The following is a 20,046-nucleotide window of genomic DNA, read 5'->3' as shown; positions in this document are numbered from 1 at the left end:
TAGGTACAGAGTAAAGCTCCTTCATAGACTCATAGATGTCTACATCACTGAAGGAGTCCATTCGGCCCATCATGTCCACGCCGGTCAGCAAAGATCTGACTACACTAATCCCATTTTCCAGTGCTTGGATCATAGCCCTGGAGGCTATTGCAACTCAAGTGAATATCTAAATACTTCTTCAACGTTACAAGAGTTTCTAACTCAACCACCCTTTTAGACAGTGAGTTCCAGACTCCTACCACCCTCTGGATGAAAAAATTTCTCCTCAACTACACTCAGCCTTCTACCTCTTACCTTAAATCTATGCCCCCTGGTTATTGATTCCTCTTCTCATGGAAAAAGTCCCTTCCTACCCACCCTATCTATGCCCTTCATAATCTTATACACCTCTATCAGGTCCCCTCTCAACCATCGCTGCTCCAAGGAAAACAACCCCAGCCTGTCCAATCTTTCCTCATAGCTCGGATCCTCCAGCCCAGGCAGCATCTTGGTAAATCTCCTCTGCCCCCTCTCCAGTGTAATCACATCCTTCCTATAACGTGGTGACCAGAACTGCACACAGTACTCCAGCTGTGGCCTGACCAGCGTTTTATACAGTTGCAGCATAACCTCCCTGCTCTTGTACTGTAAAGGCAAGTATCCTACATGCCTTATCTACCTGTCCTGCTGCCTTCAAGGATCTGTGGATATGCACACCAAGGTCCCTCTGATCTTTAGTACTTTCTAGGGCCCTACCATTCATAGTGTAATCCCTTGCCTTGTTAGCCCTCCCCAAGTGCATTACTTCACACTTTTCTGGGTTGAATTCCATTTGCCATTGCTCTGCCCACCTGACCAGTCCATTGATATCCTCCTGCAGTTTATGGCTATCCTCCTCACTATTTACCACACAACCAATTTTCATGTCATCCATGAACTTCTTGATCATACCGCCTACATTTAAGTCCAAATCATTTATGTACACCACAAACGACAAGGGCCCCAGCACTGAGCCCTGCGGAACCCCACTGGAAACAGACTTCCAATCACAGAAACATCCTTCGACCATCACCCTCTGCTTCCTGCCTCTCAGCCAATTTTGGATCCAATGTGCCACGTGGATCCCATGGGCTCTTACTTTCTTGACCAGTGGCATGAGGGACCTTATCAAAAGCATTGCTAAGTCCATGTAGACCACATCAAATGCATTACCATCATCAACAGTCTTGCTTACCTCTTCAAAAAATTTGATCAAATTTGTCAAACATGACCTTCCCTTAACAAATCCATGCTGACTATCTCTGATTAATCTGTGTCTCTCCAAGTGCAGGTATATTCTGTCCCTCAGAAATTCTTTCTAGTAGCTTCCCCACACTGAGGTTAGACTGACTGGCCTGTAATTTCCTGGTCTATCCCTTCCCCCCTTTTTTAATAATGGGACAATGTTGGCAGTCCTCTGGCACCTCACCTGTGGCCAGAGAGATTTGAAAATTACTGCCAGGGTCCCTGATATCTCTCCCCTTGCCTCCCTCAACAGCCTTTTTATCATTTGTTCATGGGATGTGGGCATCACTGGCTAGGCCAGCATTTATTGTCCATGCCTAATTGCCCTTGCTCAGAGGGCATTTTTAAAGAGTCAACCACACTGCTGTGGATCTGGAGTCATATGTAGGCCAGACCAGATAAGGACAACAGATTTCCTTCCCTAAAGGACATTCGTGAACCAGATGAGTTTTTGGACAACTGACAATGGTTTCATGGTCATCATCAGATTTTTAATTCCAGATTTTTATTGAATTCAAATTCCACCAACTGCCTCGGTGGGATTCGAACCCAAGTCCGCCGGAGCATTACCCTGGGTCTCTGGATTACCAGTGCAGTGACAAAACCACTATGCTACCATGGGACACATGTCATTCAGGCCTATGGATTTATCCACTTTTAAGGCCACTAAACTACTCTTACCGCCTCTCTATGTTAATTTCCTCTAATATTTCACAGCCCTTCACCCTGATGTCTATACCTGCATCGTCCTTTTCTATTGTGAAGACCGACGCAAAGTATTCATTGAGGACTGTACCCATGTCTTCTGGGTCCACACACACTTTACCTCTACGGTCCCTAATTGCCCCTACTTTTTCACTCGTCATTCTCTTGCTCTTTATATATTTAAAAAACCCCTTTGGGTTTTCCTTTATTCTACCCATCAATGCTTTCTCATGTACTCTCTTAGCTTTCCTAATTTCCTTTTTAAGTTCCCGCCTGCACTTTTTATACTCCTCCAGAGACTCTACCATATTGAGCCCTTGGTATTTGCCATAAACTTCTCTTTTTTTCTTAATCCTAACCTTTATGTATCCAGGATTCTCCAAACTTGGTAACTCTAATTGTCTTTATAGGAGCATATTTGCCCTGTACTGTCACCATTTCCTCCTTGGATGCCTCCCACTGCTCTGACAGTTTTATCTGCAAGTAGCTGCTCCCAGTCCACTTGGGCCAAATCATATCTCAGCTTAGTAAAATTAGCCTTCCCCAGTTTAGAACTTTTATTCCTGGTCCAACCTCATCCTCCGCCATTTCCACCAACTCCAGCATGATGCCACCAACCAAACACATCTTCCCTTCACCCCCCCGGCAGCATTCCGTAGGGATCGTTCCCTCTGGGACACCCTTGTCCACTCCTCCATCACCCCCTACTCCTCAACCCCTACCTATGGCACCTCCCCATGCCCACGCAAAAGATGCAACACCTGCCCCTTCACTTCCTCTCTCCTCACTGTCCAAGGGCCCAAACACTCCTTTCAAGTGAAGCAGCATTTCACTTGCATTTCCAACTTAGTCTACTGCATTCGTTGCTCCCAATGCGGTCTCCTCTACATTGGAGAGACCAAACGTTAACTGGGCGACCGCTTTGCAGAACACCTGCGGTCTGTCCGCAAGAATGACCCAAACCTCCCTGTCGCTTGCCATTTTAACACTCCACCCTGCTCTCTTGTCCACATATCTGTCCTTGGCTTGCTGCATTGTTCCAGTGAAGCCCAACACAAACTTGAGGAACAGCACCTCATCTTCCGACTAGGCATTTTACAGCCTTCCGGACTGAATATTGAATTAGATCTAGAACTTGTTCCTCCATCCTCACTCCCTTTCCGTTTCTTCCCCCTTCCTTTTGTTTTTTCTAATAATTTATATAGATTTTTCTTTTCCCACCTATTTCCATTATTTTTAAATCTTGTATGCCCTGCTAGTCTTTCCACCCCACCCCCACTACAGCTGTACCTTGAGTGCCCTGCCATCCATTCTTAATTAGCAATTCGTTTAGATATCTCCACCTTCAACACCTTTGTTCCTTTGTCTGTGACATCTTTTGATTATCTGCTCCTATCACTGCTTGCTTGTCCCTACAACCGCACCACCTCGCCGCCCCACTTCTCTCCACCGCCCCCCCCCCACCAATCCCCCCACCCCACCCCAAACCAAACCAGCTTATATTTCACCCCTCTCCTAATATTCACTCAGTTCTGTTGAAAGGTCATGAGGACTCGAAACGTCAACTCTTTTCTTCTCCGCCGACGCTGCCAGACCTGCTGAGTTTTTCCAGGTAATTCTGTTTTTGTTTTGGATTTCCAGCATCCGCAGGTTTTTTGTTTTTAATCTATCCAACTTGCACAGGTCTCACTTCCCTCAGAAACAGTCCCAATGTCCCAGGAATCTAAAGCCCTCCCTCTTGCACCATCTCTCCAGCCACACATTCATCTGCTCTATCCTTCCTATACTCACTAATGCGTGGCACCAGCAGTAATCCCGAGATTACCACCTTTGAAGTTCTACTTTTCAATTTCTTACCCAACTCCCTAAAGTCTGCTTGCAGGACCTCATTTCTCTTTCTTCCTACATCATTGGTCCCAACGTGGGACCACGACCTCTGGCTGTTGACACTCCCCCGTCAGAATGCCCTGCAGCCATTCAGTAACATCCTTGACCCTGGCACACAGGAGGCAACATACCATCCTGGAGTCATGTCTACAGCTGCAGAAGGGCCTGTCTACTCCCCTTGCTAATGAATCCCCCACCACTATTGCCCTTCCACACTTCTTCTCCCACCCCAAGCAGCTGGACCACCAACAGTGCCAAGGCCTTGGCTCTGGTCAGTCTCCACAGAGGAACCGTCACTCTCCAAGGCCAAGAAACGGTTTGTGAGTGAGATGCACTCGGGAAATTCCCTCACGGCCTGCCTGGTCCCCTTCTTCTGTCTGGCAGTCACCCATTCCCTCTGCTTTTTATTCTTTCATGGGATGTGGGTGCTGCTGGCTAGGCCAGCATTTGTTGTTCATCCTTAAAATTGTCCCTGTTCAGAGGGCATTTAAGAGACAACCATATTGCTGAGGGTCTGGAGTAAGGACAGCAGATTTCCTTCCCTAAAGACCATTAGTGAACCAGCTGGTTTTTACCAGATGGATTTTTACAACAATCGGCAATGGTTTCATAGTCATGAGACTTATAATCCCTGATTTTTATTGGATTCAAATTTCACCATCTGCGTTTTGGGATTCAAACCCAGGTCCCCATTACCCTGTGTCTATGGAATGCTAGTCAGTGACAATACCACTAGGCCACCGCCTCCTTCAATTCCTTAAGCTGCAGGGTGACCACATCCTGAAACATGTTATCCGTGAAACTCAGCCCCTTGAATGCACCGTAGTGCCCCCAGCTGCCGCTCAAGCGTCAAGAACTGGAGCTCAAGTTGCTCCAGTTGGAGACACCTCCTGCACACATGGTCATCCAGACCACCAAGAGCATCTAGGATTTCCCACATAGTGCAGAATTGAAAATCACGGGACTGCGCTCCCCAGACATATCTTAACTAAATAGAATATGGACCCATGCTTTTATTTTACCCTTACGACTACTTGAATATAGACTATATGCTAGGTCCTCTAGATAGACTTAGGTCCTCTAGGTGCTGCTGACTGCCTGTCCCAGGGACCTCCTTTCACACTCTCCTCTACACTATCCCCATCAAACACTCCCAGAGCGGTACAGCATGGGGTTAGATGCAGAGTCACGATCCCTCTACACTATTCCCATCAAACACTCCCAGGACGAGTACAGCATGGGGTTAGATAGAGTCAAGCTCCCTCATCAAAAGTCCCAACCTTGAGCATATTGTTGAGGGTAACATATCACTACAGCACAGAGTGCTGCATAGAATGACTGATCCTTCTGCTGGTTATAAGGATATTCCACATTCACAACAATTACTATGGGGGCATTCTTCTCTAATGCTTCAAGTTGTAGAGGGAGCTTCACTCTATATCTAACCCTGTGCTGTACCTGCCCTGGGAGCGTTTGTTGGGGACAGTGTAGAGGGAGCTTTACTCTATATCTAACCCCATGCTGTCTCTGCTTCAGGATCAAGGGAAGAAAAAGAAAAAAAACTTGTGGACCTCAACATTCATGTGACAATTGCAATATTTGCTGAGTGCAAAGGTATTTCAAATGCCTTTTTTGTGTGATTGCAGCTCTTTCACCTCAGGTCTACATCAAGAAATATTGCTCCATCTGCAAGAGGAGACAAGCTCTGTACAAGAAATCTTTTGATAAATTTGACAGAAACCGAGAGGGAATCCTCTCATTCCAGGTAATTCTGAAAATCCAATGTGGGTTTGCTTGGCCTTGAGATTGCAGGAGTGAAGTGTAGTGAACACTGTTTCTCAGCTCTCCCAGGATAACTATTTCCTTCCTTATTGGCACTCCCAGTGGCAAGGGGAGGTACTGATGGAGCATTGCACTGTTTGGGGTCAGTACTAAGGGTGTTGCACTGTTGGAGGTGCCTGACAGTGCAGTGCTCCCTTGGCACTGACCCTCCGTCAGTGCAGCACACCCTCAATTTTGACCTTCCAATAGTTGCAGCACACCCTCAGTACAGACCTTATGTCAGTGCTGCACTCCCTCAGTACTGACCCTCCAACAGTGCAGTGCTCTCAATTCTGACCCTCCAACAGGAAGGCACTCCTTCGTACTGCAATGGGACAGTCAGCTGGATACTGTGCTTAAATCTCTAGAGTGGGGCTTGAACCCATAACTTCATGACTCAGAGGCAAGTGCGCGCTACACAGAATCCTGGCTGACAATATAATGTTTTCATTTCTAGGAAATGGAGAAAGCGCTGATGGACTTGTACTGCAACACCATCAGCTCCCAGCACATCCGCCAAGTGACAGGCATCCTACTGGTTGATGAAAACACCAAATTCACACACAAACCGTTCTTTCCACTCTGTGCTCTCTCCGAGCGTCTCTACTACAATCTGTTTGAGTGAGTAAATGTTTGTTTGTTTCCAAAGTGTTGAATTCATGTCAGGTGGATTCTCGACCAGAACTGGTTAGTACTTCACAGGGCTGAAACTGGACAGATGCCTTTGGGATAGGGAGGCACTGAATGGCCACCTTCTGTGCTGCACGTTACATTTAATTCATATCTCAAGCAAGAGTTTGAAGCCATAGAGCCCAAACCTCAGCAAGATTTGGTTCTGTTGGAGAGGCAGCACTGAGGGAGGGGTGCTTACGAAGGAGTGCCTCATTGTCAGAAGGATGCTACTGAAGGTGTGCTGCACAGTTGGAGTGTCGTTTCCCTAGATCTATTACTCAAAGAATAGAGGAGTTCTCTCCAGTATCCTGGTCACCACTTATCCTTCAATCAATGTGACTACAATAGATTATTACATTGCTTGTTTTTGGGATCTTGCTGTGTGCAAATGACTGCCACATTTACCTACAACAGTGACAACACTTCAGGAAGTACATTAATTTTAAAATTCTGAGATTTCCTGAGATTATGAAAGGTGCTGTAGAAATGCAAGTCTTCCTCTTGTAACAAAGTCTTCAAGTTCACAGCTTATGCTGCACGAAAGCCACTACAAAAAAAATAGCAGCCTGCCAGATAGCAGCCCTTCAAAATTCCCCATTGTCTGATCCCCACTACTGCTGATCATAACAGAAGTTGTGTCTTGCACTTCACTCCCATCAATTGGGCCCTACCCCCACCCACACCCCCGAGATTCCAGGGAATCAGCACTCATACCTCAGCGAGAAGCAGCACTTGAGACGTTAAGGGAAATGAAGATCTTTCTTCTCTTCAATAAAGCACATTTAATGCTGTTCACCAACTCCTTGAAAAAACTCATTACAAAAGGGAATGAAGATTAGCTCCTCCAATGTAGTCTCACGTGGTGAAACTGAGATATATTACACTTGCCGAGAGCAAGAACAGAAAACTGCCTACATCCCTCCAACCAACGCAGAGAACTCTACCGTGGCTTTATTGGTGTGGGCTGAAATGAGTTTACAACAGAGAGTTAGTAAAACTCAGATACAAAAATGAATGCCAATTAGCAAATTTAGTGAAAAAGTTTCTTTCCATTTCCCAGGATGAAAGACAGGCAGCATGATGAACACCGGGAGAAGGACAAAGTGGAGGAGGCCGATTTCAGTGGTTTGAAATGGAAGTTTCAAGGCTGCCATGTGAATGATGAGATGAAGAAACTAATCTACCTTCTGTAGATGCAGTGTCTCCCAATGGAGGGCACTGCCAGCTTAGGGTCCCTACAGAGTACTGTTGTGGCATCAGTAACTAGGTCAACTGAGCTTTTACTGTCAGCATCAAGAACAGTTGCTGTTTTGAACATTCCTCATCTGCACTACCCACTTGTCCTCCACTCCTGCACTGAAACCAAAACTCATTACACTGGTTAACAGAATGCTTCAATCTCCCTGCTTCCTATAACACAGATTGCTAAACAGCAATGCACAACTGCCTTCATCTCAATCTTCCTAAACTTTGATTGGATCCAGTGCAATAGATCCAACTCTGCACTTAGGCCTAAGCAGTTACAACAAGGTGCACTCTGTACTGGGATTCATAGTTTCAATGGTCTGGCAGTTGCTTCAAAGTATAATCTGTATTAAGGTTTCATTCAATTAAGCCTATTTAATTGTACTGTCACTAATCTTTATATATGCTAAACACTTTCCATTAATAAAGACTGTTACGCTAACTGACACCATTACCTTGGATTACTACTTTCATTAGCCTCAAAATGCTGGGTTTTAATAGAATAAGGTTCGCATTGCTTGCCTGATGAGATCTATACATGTTCAGAAACAGGCTCCGAGAGAACCACACATTTCAAGGGTGAGGAAGATCCTGTTGAAGTAACCTTGGCGATAGGTAGAATACAGGCTGTACTGAACTTGCAAAATTCTGCACTTGCAAAACCCAAAACCTCTGTTGTGTGATTCTACATTTGGGCACCACATACTGAACAATCCCGAGTGCGCTAATAGCTACACTGACAACCAATTTAAGACAGTCAGGTTCGTAGCATGGCTCATTTACCCTTGCTAGAAGCGACGTCCTTTCATAAGCAGGGACCCATCTCTACAAACAAAAGGAATACGCTCAAGCCTTGCACCTTTTTTTGAAACGTGTGGGATCTTGAGGAGCCTATAGTTCAATTACTTTCTCCATGGCAATGCATCAACCAGTCGACTTGCCAATGAATCAGCACCCTTTTCTGTAGTATAAATTATCGGAGATTTGCCATTCTTGTAATTGTCCCAAGTTCAAGACAAAAGGCTTCAACAACACACCTCTTTTCAGCAATGTCGGTCAGTTGTTGTGGTTACCTTTAGTTTGTATATACTGTAACCAGTGTGCTGGTTAAGGGAGTGGATATTAGATGGTATCAAACTTAGTGTATTGTTGAGGTTGCGCCCACCTAGGCAGTCAGTATTGCAGCACTCCATTCTTCTAGGGTGGGAGAGGCTTTGAACAGTTGGGTGTTACAGAATATCCAAGCTAGGCCCTACTAATGCAGCCAGTGTCAATCAACTGCTTCTCAAGTTTCTGGGTAGAAGGAAACCCAAAATGTGGGGGAAATCACCATATCCTTCAAAACACTCCTCTCTAGAAACACATCTTAACCCTCATTCGTATTATTCACTTTACTGATACCTTATTTCACCACCACTGAAGCAAAAAAACTTTAATCTTGCCCCCACGCTCCTTCAGAGGTGAACAGTTTGCCTGAATCAGTTCTCCATTTAGTCTCCTTTTCCTAAAGAATTAACTACGCTACCTACTCCAGTACCCCATTAAGGGCAATAACATCCCTTGTGGGTGGTTTCGGGGAAGTAGGAAACTTTAAAAGCAAATTAAACTGTTGCCTATACCAGCTAGAGTAGAAATGCACATTAGTTGCATTATTACAAGAGAACAAGCACATTGCTTAGACTCTAATAGTACTAGGTTGGTTAAGAACAGCATAATTAAGAAGCTCTGTTTTAAACTTTAAGAGCAAATTACAACCTCAGCATTGTATAGTATTCCCAAGCGGTCCAGAAACAACATAATCCCTTAACCTATAGTCTATTCCACTGTAAACATCTTTGTCTTACAGTTTCTCACTAACTGAAAAACATGCTCAAACTTAGCACTCTAGATCCCATTCCTGGTCCAAATATTGTTTAATATATAATGCACTTCTTTGCTTCCTTATAAATCTTAATGTTAGCATTTTGTTTGCTATTTTGGCACCTGTAAATTTATTTATAGGACTACACATATACAAATAATCTCAGCAATGTGCACAAGAAGTTGGAGCATATGCTGTTTAATTACAGAACATGCTACAGTGGATCTACAGTGGCACTGCTCATAAAGCCGCAAGGATTGGGCTATTTGCTTTATGTTGCAGAAGGCCTTCCTTGTGCGGCCAGGGGCCGAAAAGAATTAAAACAATTGTGATCAATATCGCTGACAGATCATGCCAGAAAAAGGAACAAGTAAAGGGAAGGGATCAAGGTGGAAAAACAAAGTGAACAGGAGCTCAGGTCAGGAAAATAAGTGATCAAACAACTGAGAGAAAAAGGAAACAGAACTAACTGGACAGCTGATAACTGGCAAAGACATAACAGACTGAATGAGTTCCTCCTGTGGTGTGAAATTCAAGTGGGAGGATCTAGCCTGGGTGAAGTGGAGAAAATTCACAGACCCGTATTCAAAGACAGTGAAGCAAGTGGTCTTTAAAAGTTTTTGGGAAATCAGAGCAAAGCAGCACATTTTACAGAAGCAAATGTTAATAGCAAAAGTCTTGAAATCAAACTCTTTCATTGCCTGAAAGGTTCTCATTTAAACTTTTATCTCCCCAATCTACGTCATCATCTGGGCCATAAATCATGTGGATCCTTAAGTTCTCAAAACTAAATATTCCAGCCACACTCCCCTGATCTACACATCAATATCGTCAAACATCAGCAATTCAAATGTGACCCCTCTCCTGTAACAATGTTAGCTGTCCCTTTCGAGCCTTGCTTTACTCCCAGGGTTACTTTCCAAATGAATCCTTTAAACATCATACTTTGATATTAATTTTGGTCTATAGTTTCCAGACACAACTCAACTCTTAAAATAACAAGTCACTTAATTATCCATCTTAAAAGATGCATGTCAATTATACCTAATCTTCATAACAATATCACTTTGTCTTTACACACTGTTCCCTCCTCAGTTTTGAATAATTCCTCATGAGAAGCACTTTGGAAGCTTTCCGAGAGGTGAAATCAAATGATCTATAGCTGAATTCTTCCTGAAAATCACTAACCCTGGTGCTGCTCCCTCCACCTCCAGAATATTTTAATGCTTTTTATGCCTATTACTCAGTTTAAGTAGCTCAGATTATTACATTTTTGACCTCACTAGCTGAGATTCTCAGGTGTCTTTTAATGCTCTAGATTTGCTTCAATCTCTACCATCCTTCAGCTCTGCTGTGTCAAAACATCCAATTAACATTACCCTTGCCGAGTACCCTTCAGCCTCAAAACTATATACGTGCATTTCGCCAATTAGTTTCATTTACAATTTCAGAAAATGCTGGAAAAACTCAGCAGGTCTGACATCTGTGGAGAGAGAAAAAAAACAAAGTTAACATTTCAAGCTCTGAAGGGTCATAAGGACTTGAAACGTTAACTTTTTTTTTCTCTCCCCACAGATGCTGAGAAACCAAAGTTTTTCCAGAATTTTTCTGTTTTTGTTTTGTATTTCCAGCATCCACAATATTTTACTTTTATCATTTACAATTTGGCTGGGCTCAGGGAATTCTTAAGTGCGTTCTCTATAGTCTTAGTTGATTGAGTTTGCTCCATTTTTCTCATGCTGCACTCCCATCCACTCATCAGGAACAGGCTTATTCGTTAAAACTAACAGTAAGCAAAAGGTCTCCAACCATCAAATGACCTACTCCCTATTGAAGACATTTTTGCTCACAATTGAACATAGCTCTAGGTGCTGCACTCAAAGTATCATTCCAAGGCTTGTCTTACTTGTCCCTTATAAGTTATTACTTAGCCTTTTCCTCTCAATGGATTTATTAGGTGGAAGAACAAAGTCCCTTTACAATTCAACATTTATTTTGTGATATGCTTATAGTGTCTGATTTGGTAGTTTGGATCCATGAACAATTCCTGCAGAGAGGGGGTCAATTATACCATATTAAGCAGTTACAATGCAGACAGAACAAGTCATGTTGAAGGACTCTGCCAAACCTTCTAATTGTCTGAAGAGATAATGACCTCAGATGTCTCTCACATGTAGCAGGGTTCAACGGATATGGAACAATAGGTTCTGGCTAAGGTGCTGAAGCCAATAAGTTTCCTAAGCTAAGGAAACCTCTAAATTACTTTAAATGTACTTGTACAAATGCAGAGGTCTGAGACGAGGGCAGAACTGACTCCATCTGTTCAAAAATCATCTTTTCAGCAAAGTGAAGGGCTGCTTACAATGACTGATCAGTGCTGCTTTTAGTTCTATGGCTTCACGAGGGGAAAATGATTGACAAAAGCTGCTGGAAAAACTCAGCAGGTCCGACAGCATCTGTGGAGAGAAAGACAGAGTTAACGTTGAGTCTGTATAACTCTTCTTCAGAACAAAAATAAAAACAAAAAAACTGCGGATGCTGGAAATCCAAAACAAAAACAGAATTACCTGGAAAAACTCAGCAGGTCTGGCAGCATCGGCGGAGAAGAAAAGAGTTGACGTTTCGAGTCCTCATGACCCTTCGACAGAACTTGAGTTCGAGTCCAGGAAAGAGCTGAAATATAAGCTGGTTTAAGGTGTGTGTGTGGGGGGCGGAGAGATAGAGAGACAGAGAGGTGGAGGGGGTTGGTGTGGTTGTAGCGACAAACAAGCAGTGATAGAAGCAGAATATCAAAAGATGTCAACAACAATAGTACAATAGAACACATAGGTGTTAAAGATAAAGTTGGTGATATTATCTAAACGAATGTGCTAATTAAGAATGGATGGTAGGGCACTCAAGGTATAGCTCTAGTGGGTTTTTTTTTTTATTTTATATAATGGAAATAGGTGGGAAAAGGAAAATCTTTATAATTTATTGGGAAAAAAAAAAGAGAAGGGGGAAACAGAAAGGGGGTGGGGACTCACGACCTAAAGTTGTTGAATTCAATATTCAGTCCGGAAGGCTGTAAAGTCCCTAGTCGGAAGATGAGGTGTTGTTCCTCCAGTTTGCGTTGGGCTTCACTGGAACAATGCAGCAAGCCAAGGACAGACATGTGGGCAAGAGAGCAGGGTGGAGTGTTAAAATGGCAAGCGACAGGGAGGTTTGGGTCATTCTTGCGGACAGACCGCAGGTGTTCTGCAAAGCGGTCGCCCAGTTTACGTTTGGTCTCTCCAATGTAGAGGAGACCACATTGGGAGCAACGAATGCAGTAGACTAAGTTGGGGGAAATGCAAGTGAAATGCTGCTTCACTTGAAAGGAGTGTTTGGGTCCTTGGACGGTGAGGAGAGAGGAAGTGAAGGGGCAGGTGTTGCATCTTTTGCGTGGGCAAGGGGTTGTGCCATAGGAGGGGGTTGAGGAGTAGGGGGTGATGGAGGAGTGGACCAGGGTGTCCCGGAGGGAGCGATCCCTACGGAATGCCGATAAGGGGGGTGAAGGGAAGATGTGTTTGGTAGTGGCATCATGCTGGAGTTGGCGGAAATGGCGGAGGATGATCCTTTGAATGCGGAGGCTGGTGGGGTGATAAGTGAGGACAAGGGGGACCCTATCATGTTTCTGGGAGGGAGGAGAAGGAGTGAGGGCGGATGCGCGGGAGATGGGCCGGACACGGTTGAGGGCCCTGTCAACGACCGTGGGTGGAAAACCTCGGTTAAGGAAGAAGGAGGACATGTCAGAGGAACTGTTTTTGAATGTAGCATCATCGGAACAGATGCGACGGAGGCGAAGGAACTGAGAGAATGGGATGGAGTCCTTACAGGAAGTGGGGTGTGAGGAGCTGTAGTCGAGATAGCTGTGGGTGTCGGTGGGTTTGTAATGGATATTGGTGGACAGTCTATCACCAGAGATTGAGACAGAGAGGTCAAGGAAGGGAAGGGAAGTGTCAGAGATGGACCACGTGAAAATGATGGAGGGGTGGAGATTGGAAGCAAAATTAATAAATTTTTCCAAGTCCTGACGAGAGCATGAAGCAGCATCGGTGCTGCTTCATGCTCTCGTCAGGACTTGGAAAAATTTATTAATTTTGCTTCCAATCTCCACCCCTCCATCATTTTCACGTGGTCCATCTCTGACACTTCCCTTCCCTTCCTTGACCTCTCTGTCTCAATCTCTGGTGATAGACTGTCCACCAATATCCATTACAAACCCACCGACACCCACAGCTATCTCGACTACAGCTCCTCACACCCCACTTCCTGTAAGGACTCCATCCCATTCTCTCAGTTCCTTCGCCTCCGTCGCATCTGTTCCGATGATGCTACATTCAAAAACAGTTCCTCTGACATGTCCTCCTTCTTCCTTAACCGAGGTTTTCCACCCACGGTCGTTGACAGGGCCCTCAACCGTGTCCGGCCCATCTCCCGCGCATCCGCCCTCACTCCTTCTCCTCCCTCCCAGAAACATGATAGGGTCCCCCTTGTCCTCACTTATCACCCCACCAGCCTCCGCATTCAAAGGATCATCCTCCGCCATTTCCGCCAACTCCAGCATGATGCCACTACCAAACACATCTTCCCTTCACCCCCCTTATCGGCATTCCGTAGGGATCGCTCCCTCCGGGACACCCTGGTCCACTCCTCCATCACCCCCTACTCCTCAACCCCCTCCTATGGCACAACCCCTTGCCCACGCAAAAGATGCAACACCTGCCCCTTCACTTCCTCTCTCCTCACCGTCCAAGGACCCAAACACTCCTTTCAAGTGAAGCAGCATTTCACTTGCATTTCCCCCAACTTAGTCTACTGCATTCGTTGCTCCCAATGTGGTCTCCTCTACATTGGAGAGACCAAACGTAAACTGGGCGACCGCTTTGCAGAACACCTGCGGTCTGTCCGCAAGAATGACCCAAACCTCCCTGTCGCTTGCCATTTTAACACTCCACCCTGCTCTCTTGCCCACATGTCTGTCCTTGGCTTGCTGCATTGTTCCAGTGAAGCCCAACGCAAACTGGAGGAACAACACCTCATCTTCCGACTAGGGACTTTACAGCCTTCCGGACTGAATATTGAATTCAACAACTTTAGGTCGTGAGTCCCCTCCCCCATCCCCACCCCCTTTCTGTTTCCCCCTTCTCTTTTTTTTTCCCCAATAAATTATAAAGATTTTCCTTTTCCCACCTATTTCCATTATATAAAATAAAAAAAAAACCCACTAGAGCTATACCTTGAGTGCCCTACCATCCATTCTTAATTAGCACATTCGTTTAGATAATATCACCAACTTTATCTTTAACACCTATGTGTTCTATTGTACTATTGTTGTTGACATCTTTTGATATTCTGCTTCTATCACTGCTTGTTTGTCGCTACAACCACACCAACCCCCTCCACCTCTCTGTCTCTCTATCTCTCCGCCCCCCACACACACACCTTAAACCAGCTTATATTTCAGCTCTTTCCTGGACTCGAACTCAAGTTCTGTCGAAGGGTCATGAGGACTCGAAACGTCAACTCTTTTCTTCTCCGCCGATGCTGCCAGACCTGCTGAGTTTTTCCAGGTAATTCTGTTTTTGTTTCTTCTTCAGAACAGTCTGCTACATGTGTGAGACATCTGAGGTCATTATCTCTTCGGACAATTAGAAGCTTTGGCAGAGTCCTTCAACATGACTTGTTGTCTGCATTGTAACTGCTTAATATGGTATAATTGTCCCCCTCTCTGCAGGAATTGTTCATGGATCTAAGCTACCAGAGGGGAAAATTATTGGTTTCTCTCAAAAATCAACCATGTACAACAGCCAGAATATAATATGGAGAGGCTAGGCTGGACTGGATTCTTCAAAATATGCCAATATCCAAACTACGGATAAAGCACTAATTTTCCAGCAGAATATTTGCTGTAAGTCAGTTTAACAAACAGGCTTTGAAAGAAAGTTCTCTAACTTTCCTTACTCCCCACAATCTTGCTTCAAACTCTGGCACCAAAAAAACCAACACATGGAGGATATTGAACAGCAAATACTCCTCCCTTCAATTAATCTGCCTATATACTCTCTCTTCTCAATATCTGCAAAACAAACAGGCGACGCAGAGTCACAGACAGGATAAACAGCAAAAGAGATCTTAATTTAGGTTCGTTTATTTAAGTTTAATATTAATCCATGCTGTGTTTCAGTAAGAAGGATACAGATCTGTATCGGTGGCTCCAGTCAGATATATCCAGTAGTACAAATTAGCTTCAAGTTACACATACTGAACAAAGAGAGAAAGAGAAGGGAAGGGGGAAGGAGGAGGAGTGGGTAGGAAAAAAAAACAAAAACTTGTTTTAAAGCATGCAGGCTTCAACAGCAGCTCAAACACGACCTGCTCTGCCAGGATGGACAAAAAATAACAGCAAAGGACTATCCATGGATTGTAACTGCCATCTGCTATCTTCAGGATTAACGCACTGAAGGAAAACACTGTGCACATCAGGCTCACAGACTTTCAGAGCAAACTATTTAACGGCTCACAAAGAATACAGTTTTATTTGTTTAGCCACACCGGTTGATGCAAGTACATTTTTGGGGGAATAAGAGAAAAGCAAACCAAGAGCATGCAGTCGCTAAGAGGGATATGATGGTTTGGTGCGTTGTAAACACACAACACATTTAAAAGGGTCACAGCACACCAAGGAGCTGGGCTCAGTTGTCAATCATTGCGATTCATGACCGACCACCAATTCAAATTCACTGCTCAGATCTCAATTGGGGAAAGGGTAGAGGCGTCAATTATTCACAAAGCTGTATTAAGTAGAATTAAACATTTATTCAAAAAGATTTCCAAAGAATTGTGGTATCTAGTCAAGAAAGCAGGTCCCAGTTAAACATCCATAGAGAGCCAGCATTGCTTTTAGATTTTATTTTAAACAAGTAAAAAATAAAAATAAAAAAAAACAAAAATAATCCTCGGAACCCAAATGGGCACATAGCTAATTCTGAGGTCCAGCACCAACATCAAATTTACTGGTTCTCAGCTTGGACTAGGACTGTGGGAAGGGACAGGAGAGGGGCAGACAGGGTCTTCTCATTCGCCATGTCTTCTCACTGATTGTCGTCATCAACATCTTGCACCACATCTTTACTCGGTTCTTCACCTGCGCAGAAAGGAATGAGGCAAGAGGAAAGGCAATCAATTTACTCATAGCAGCACATCTAAACACACCAGCTACAGCATTCTCAGCAGCAGCTTTCAGATACATGCAGCTTTCTAAAGATTAGCTGTTGCATTCCAGCCACTGAAGCCATGGGCAATATGCCCCAATCCATCTTCCACTTATGACCTCACTGTTCTTCAATCCTGAGAAGCGAGCCAGATTCCAAGTCTGCTCAGCTGACAAGCAAACTTAATGATCAGACAATTGACGTCTCTCCACCCAGCCCCCCAACCCAAAACCCAAAAGGAGGAAGAAAGAACAACTGCATGCAGGGCCTGGTCATGGAATAACAGGGTTAGTTCTGCAAATGACGCAGACAAACATTTGACAGAGAGCCTCAGTTGGAAGAGCATGTGAAGGTATTACTGAAAATGAACAGGGTCTGATCAGAGTTAGAATTTATGCTTTCAGCATAATTTATTGAAAACTACCATCCCATAGAAGGTTTTGGAGAGGCTGTATTCAGCAACACAAGAAAACAAAGAAGAAAGGGAACCAATAGGTTATAAATTCCTGGCACTATGTCCATGTTCGGACCAGTAACAGATTACGTGGCTGGAGCATCTGGTGAATGCTACACTTCAAGCATAAGCAAATATAAGATACAATAATGGGACTAGAGGCCACAAATCACTAACATATAAAAGCTTAACCTGTTTGCATGTTACTTTAACATGGGTATTAGCCAGCTTACTGTAGAATGGATTAATACCAGTTAAAATAGCACAGGGTGGAATTTCACAAACACAGTAGCCAGAACTTTCCAGCCCCTCACGCCTGCGGGATCTTCTGCTCCTGCCAATGTGAATGGAGATTTCAATGGCTTGCTAGCCCTGCCGCATGGGGGGTGCTGGAAAAACCCAGACAATGCGTTCTCAATCTGGTGTTTCACACAAGCCAAAGCGGGTTAAAACTATCTTCTAGAGGGTCACTCATTACCTTTGGGAAACATTTCCTGTAGTTCATTATATTGGCTCAAAAGTCCCAATTATTCCAGCCAGATATACAAATGGTGAGACATCAGGACTAGCAGCTCCTCAAACTATTTCATGAACTGGATTCTAATCAACCTACGCATTCTGGAAGTTTATCTGGGAGCAGGGGAGACATCAGGATTACTATATAGGAAGAATTTATCTGGCTGTGAAGGTTGAGCAGCTTAATCAGACAGCTCTCTGACCTCAGCTTAACTATTGTTAGGATGCCTGACTGCAGAGTGAAATAACTGATTGTTTCAAAAGCCTTAAAGACAAATCATGCTGCCGGAGAGGGAAATATTACTTGCATCAAGAATTCAAATTGCAACTAAGCATGTTTTCACCAATTAATCACCCAGCAGCTGTATGACAACAGTGAAAAGCAATGGTGGTTGGAATTCAGGTTAAGCAGCATCAAGTCTGGGTTAATTGGCGATTGCACTATTCTGCAGAATGCACCAAGCCATTTAAGTCCTGAGGTTGATCAATGTTGCACTATTCCACTCCCACCAAAAACACAGCACTCAGATGTAGAGGAGTGGATCAGGTTAGAGCAGTGATCATTTTCTTCCGAGTGAAAGCAATTGGATTGCTGTAATACACAAGTTATTGCCGTGGTTTAACTCCAGTGCTGCTAAACTGCACAGCTTTAATGTAAATACTTTAGCAGAATTTTAGCCAACCTTTAGCCACAAAAGGAAATTAGCCTAAAATTAGGTCAGAGGTACCAGAAAGATCAGACAAACTAAAAGGACCGTAGCTTTAAAAGTAAATATATTATGCGCAGTGCATTACTTCTTGCACTATACAGGTCCAATGTTCAAACCAAGTGTCAATTGAGGGCAATGCATGGGCTAAAATTACTTTTTAATTTGTATTGGAAAGACTGAGGAAATGATGCAAAGGAAGACCAACTCTTGCACCATCAGAATCTACAAGTTTCAGGACAACTGATAGAAAAAAGTCTATACACCAGTAAGTTAGTGCTACTCTCTCGCCTCAAACTGGGATTCAAACTAATCTATGGAAATAATAGGTCTTGCATGTGAAATTAATTATTGGTAGCCTCACTATTGGTAAGTGCAAAGCACAAGACTCTTCACAATTTCAGGTTAGCCAGACCATCTAATGATGGCTGATGCAGGTAGACGGTGTCAAATTGATGCTGTAAAGTTGGAGAATTAGGACACGTAATTGATCCAGCGTAGATGGAGCCTGCTGTAATCCATGCTGCAACACACTGGGGGTTACTCTCAGAATTAAGGGAAATTAAGTGTATGGTTTTAATTCACACACTTAAAGTTGGTGTGGAGGGTGCCTGATTACCTGTCTCCATTTACAACTCCAGCATGCATCCAAGCGACCATCGAGTACAAGTGCTCACCAAATGCTTTTGCAAGCGTTACATCTTTAAGGCTGGAGTGCATTATAAATATCATTTAAATTAATCATCATTGGTTTTAGTAAAAGGCTGTTTAGACAATCTATTTCAGTGTATTGGCAGCAACCTCCATTTGGCAGGGATTAGGTGATTAAATAGTTCTGGTGGGATTGGACCTACCTGAGATACTTCATCCAATCTCCAAAATCGCTAGTCTGTATGAATTAGGATAAACGCAAGACTAGTTTGTAGAAATACTACAGCTTTAGGAACAGCAAGCACACCAACAAGCCCAAGCAAGGAGTGAGCAGATTAAACATAAACACAACCACTTGTCTTGAGCATGCCCAGATTCAGGTCAAAACTATCCTCCCTACAACACAATGAAACTACTGGATCCCCAAATGAAGACAACTGCCTATGATGCAGGGCTACAGATTTTCCAAACTGATTTGCCCCGATTGTGACGATAGATAGAACGACAACACTATAGCAGAAAACCACGAGCCACTGAAACCACAGACAGAAAGAAGTCCAAGCATGCCCACATATTGAAATGCAGCTCCTCAAACTATGTCCAATTCTAATAGAGTGCTGAGACAAACCCAGCTGAGACGAGCCACACAGAGGTTAATGCAAGGATGGGACAGATGTCACAATACCAGACAAATATGAAAACCACAAATCCAAGCTTCCATCCCCTTACTGGCCCAGGTTTCTATAGATTAACAAATGAGTGATAAAATGCAGTTTTGGTTTTCTGTAAATTTTGTAACAGTTTTCTCTCCCAAATCTATGTGCCACCTGCAGCCAAGAGCACAAGCACATGCCATCCCCCCCACTCCCTCTCACCACCTTGGCTGTGCCATTTTGAAGCTGCTAAGATGGAGGGCACAAGCAGAGATATCTGATCTTCATTAGCTAACTCCAAACAATTTGCCAAGATGAGGTATAAAATAGGAGGGAGGCTGTACCTGGTCTCAACTGCCCCAATATGAGCTAATTA

At 43.9% G+C, this 20,046-nt stretch overlaps 1 protein-coding gene across 1 annotated transcript in view; it reads right to left on the bottom strand.

Annotated features, from left to right (window-relative positions):
* Positions 1-15,610: 15,610 nt before the first annotated feature.
* ywhae1 (tyrosine 3-monooxygenase/tryptophan 5-monooxygenase activation protein, epsilon polypeptide 1) overlaps positions 15,611-20,046 on the bottom strand; it is a 43,391-nt gene continuing 38,955 nt past the window's right edge. The window contains exon 6 of the mRNA XM_041197056.1: positions 15,611-16,622. Within this exon, the coding sequence (XP_041052990.1) occupies positions 16,570-16,622 (53 nt within the window). The 3' untranslated portion in view covers positions 15,611-16,569. The remainder of the gene's footprint in view (positions 16,623-20,046) is intronic.

Source organism: Carcharodon carcharias, chromosome 10 (genome assembly GCF_017639515.1).
Source record: "Carcharodon carcharias isolate sCarCar2 chromosome 10, sCarCar2.pri, whole genome shotgun sequence".
Classification (NCBI taxonomy): domain Eukaryota; kingdom Metazoa; phylum Chordata; class Chondrichthyes; order Lamniformes; family Lamnidae; genus Carcharodon; species Carcharodon carcharias.
This window is presented reverse-complemented; position numbering and strand designations above follow the sequence as displayed.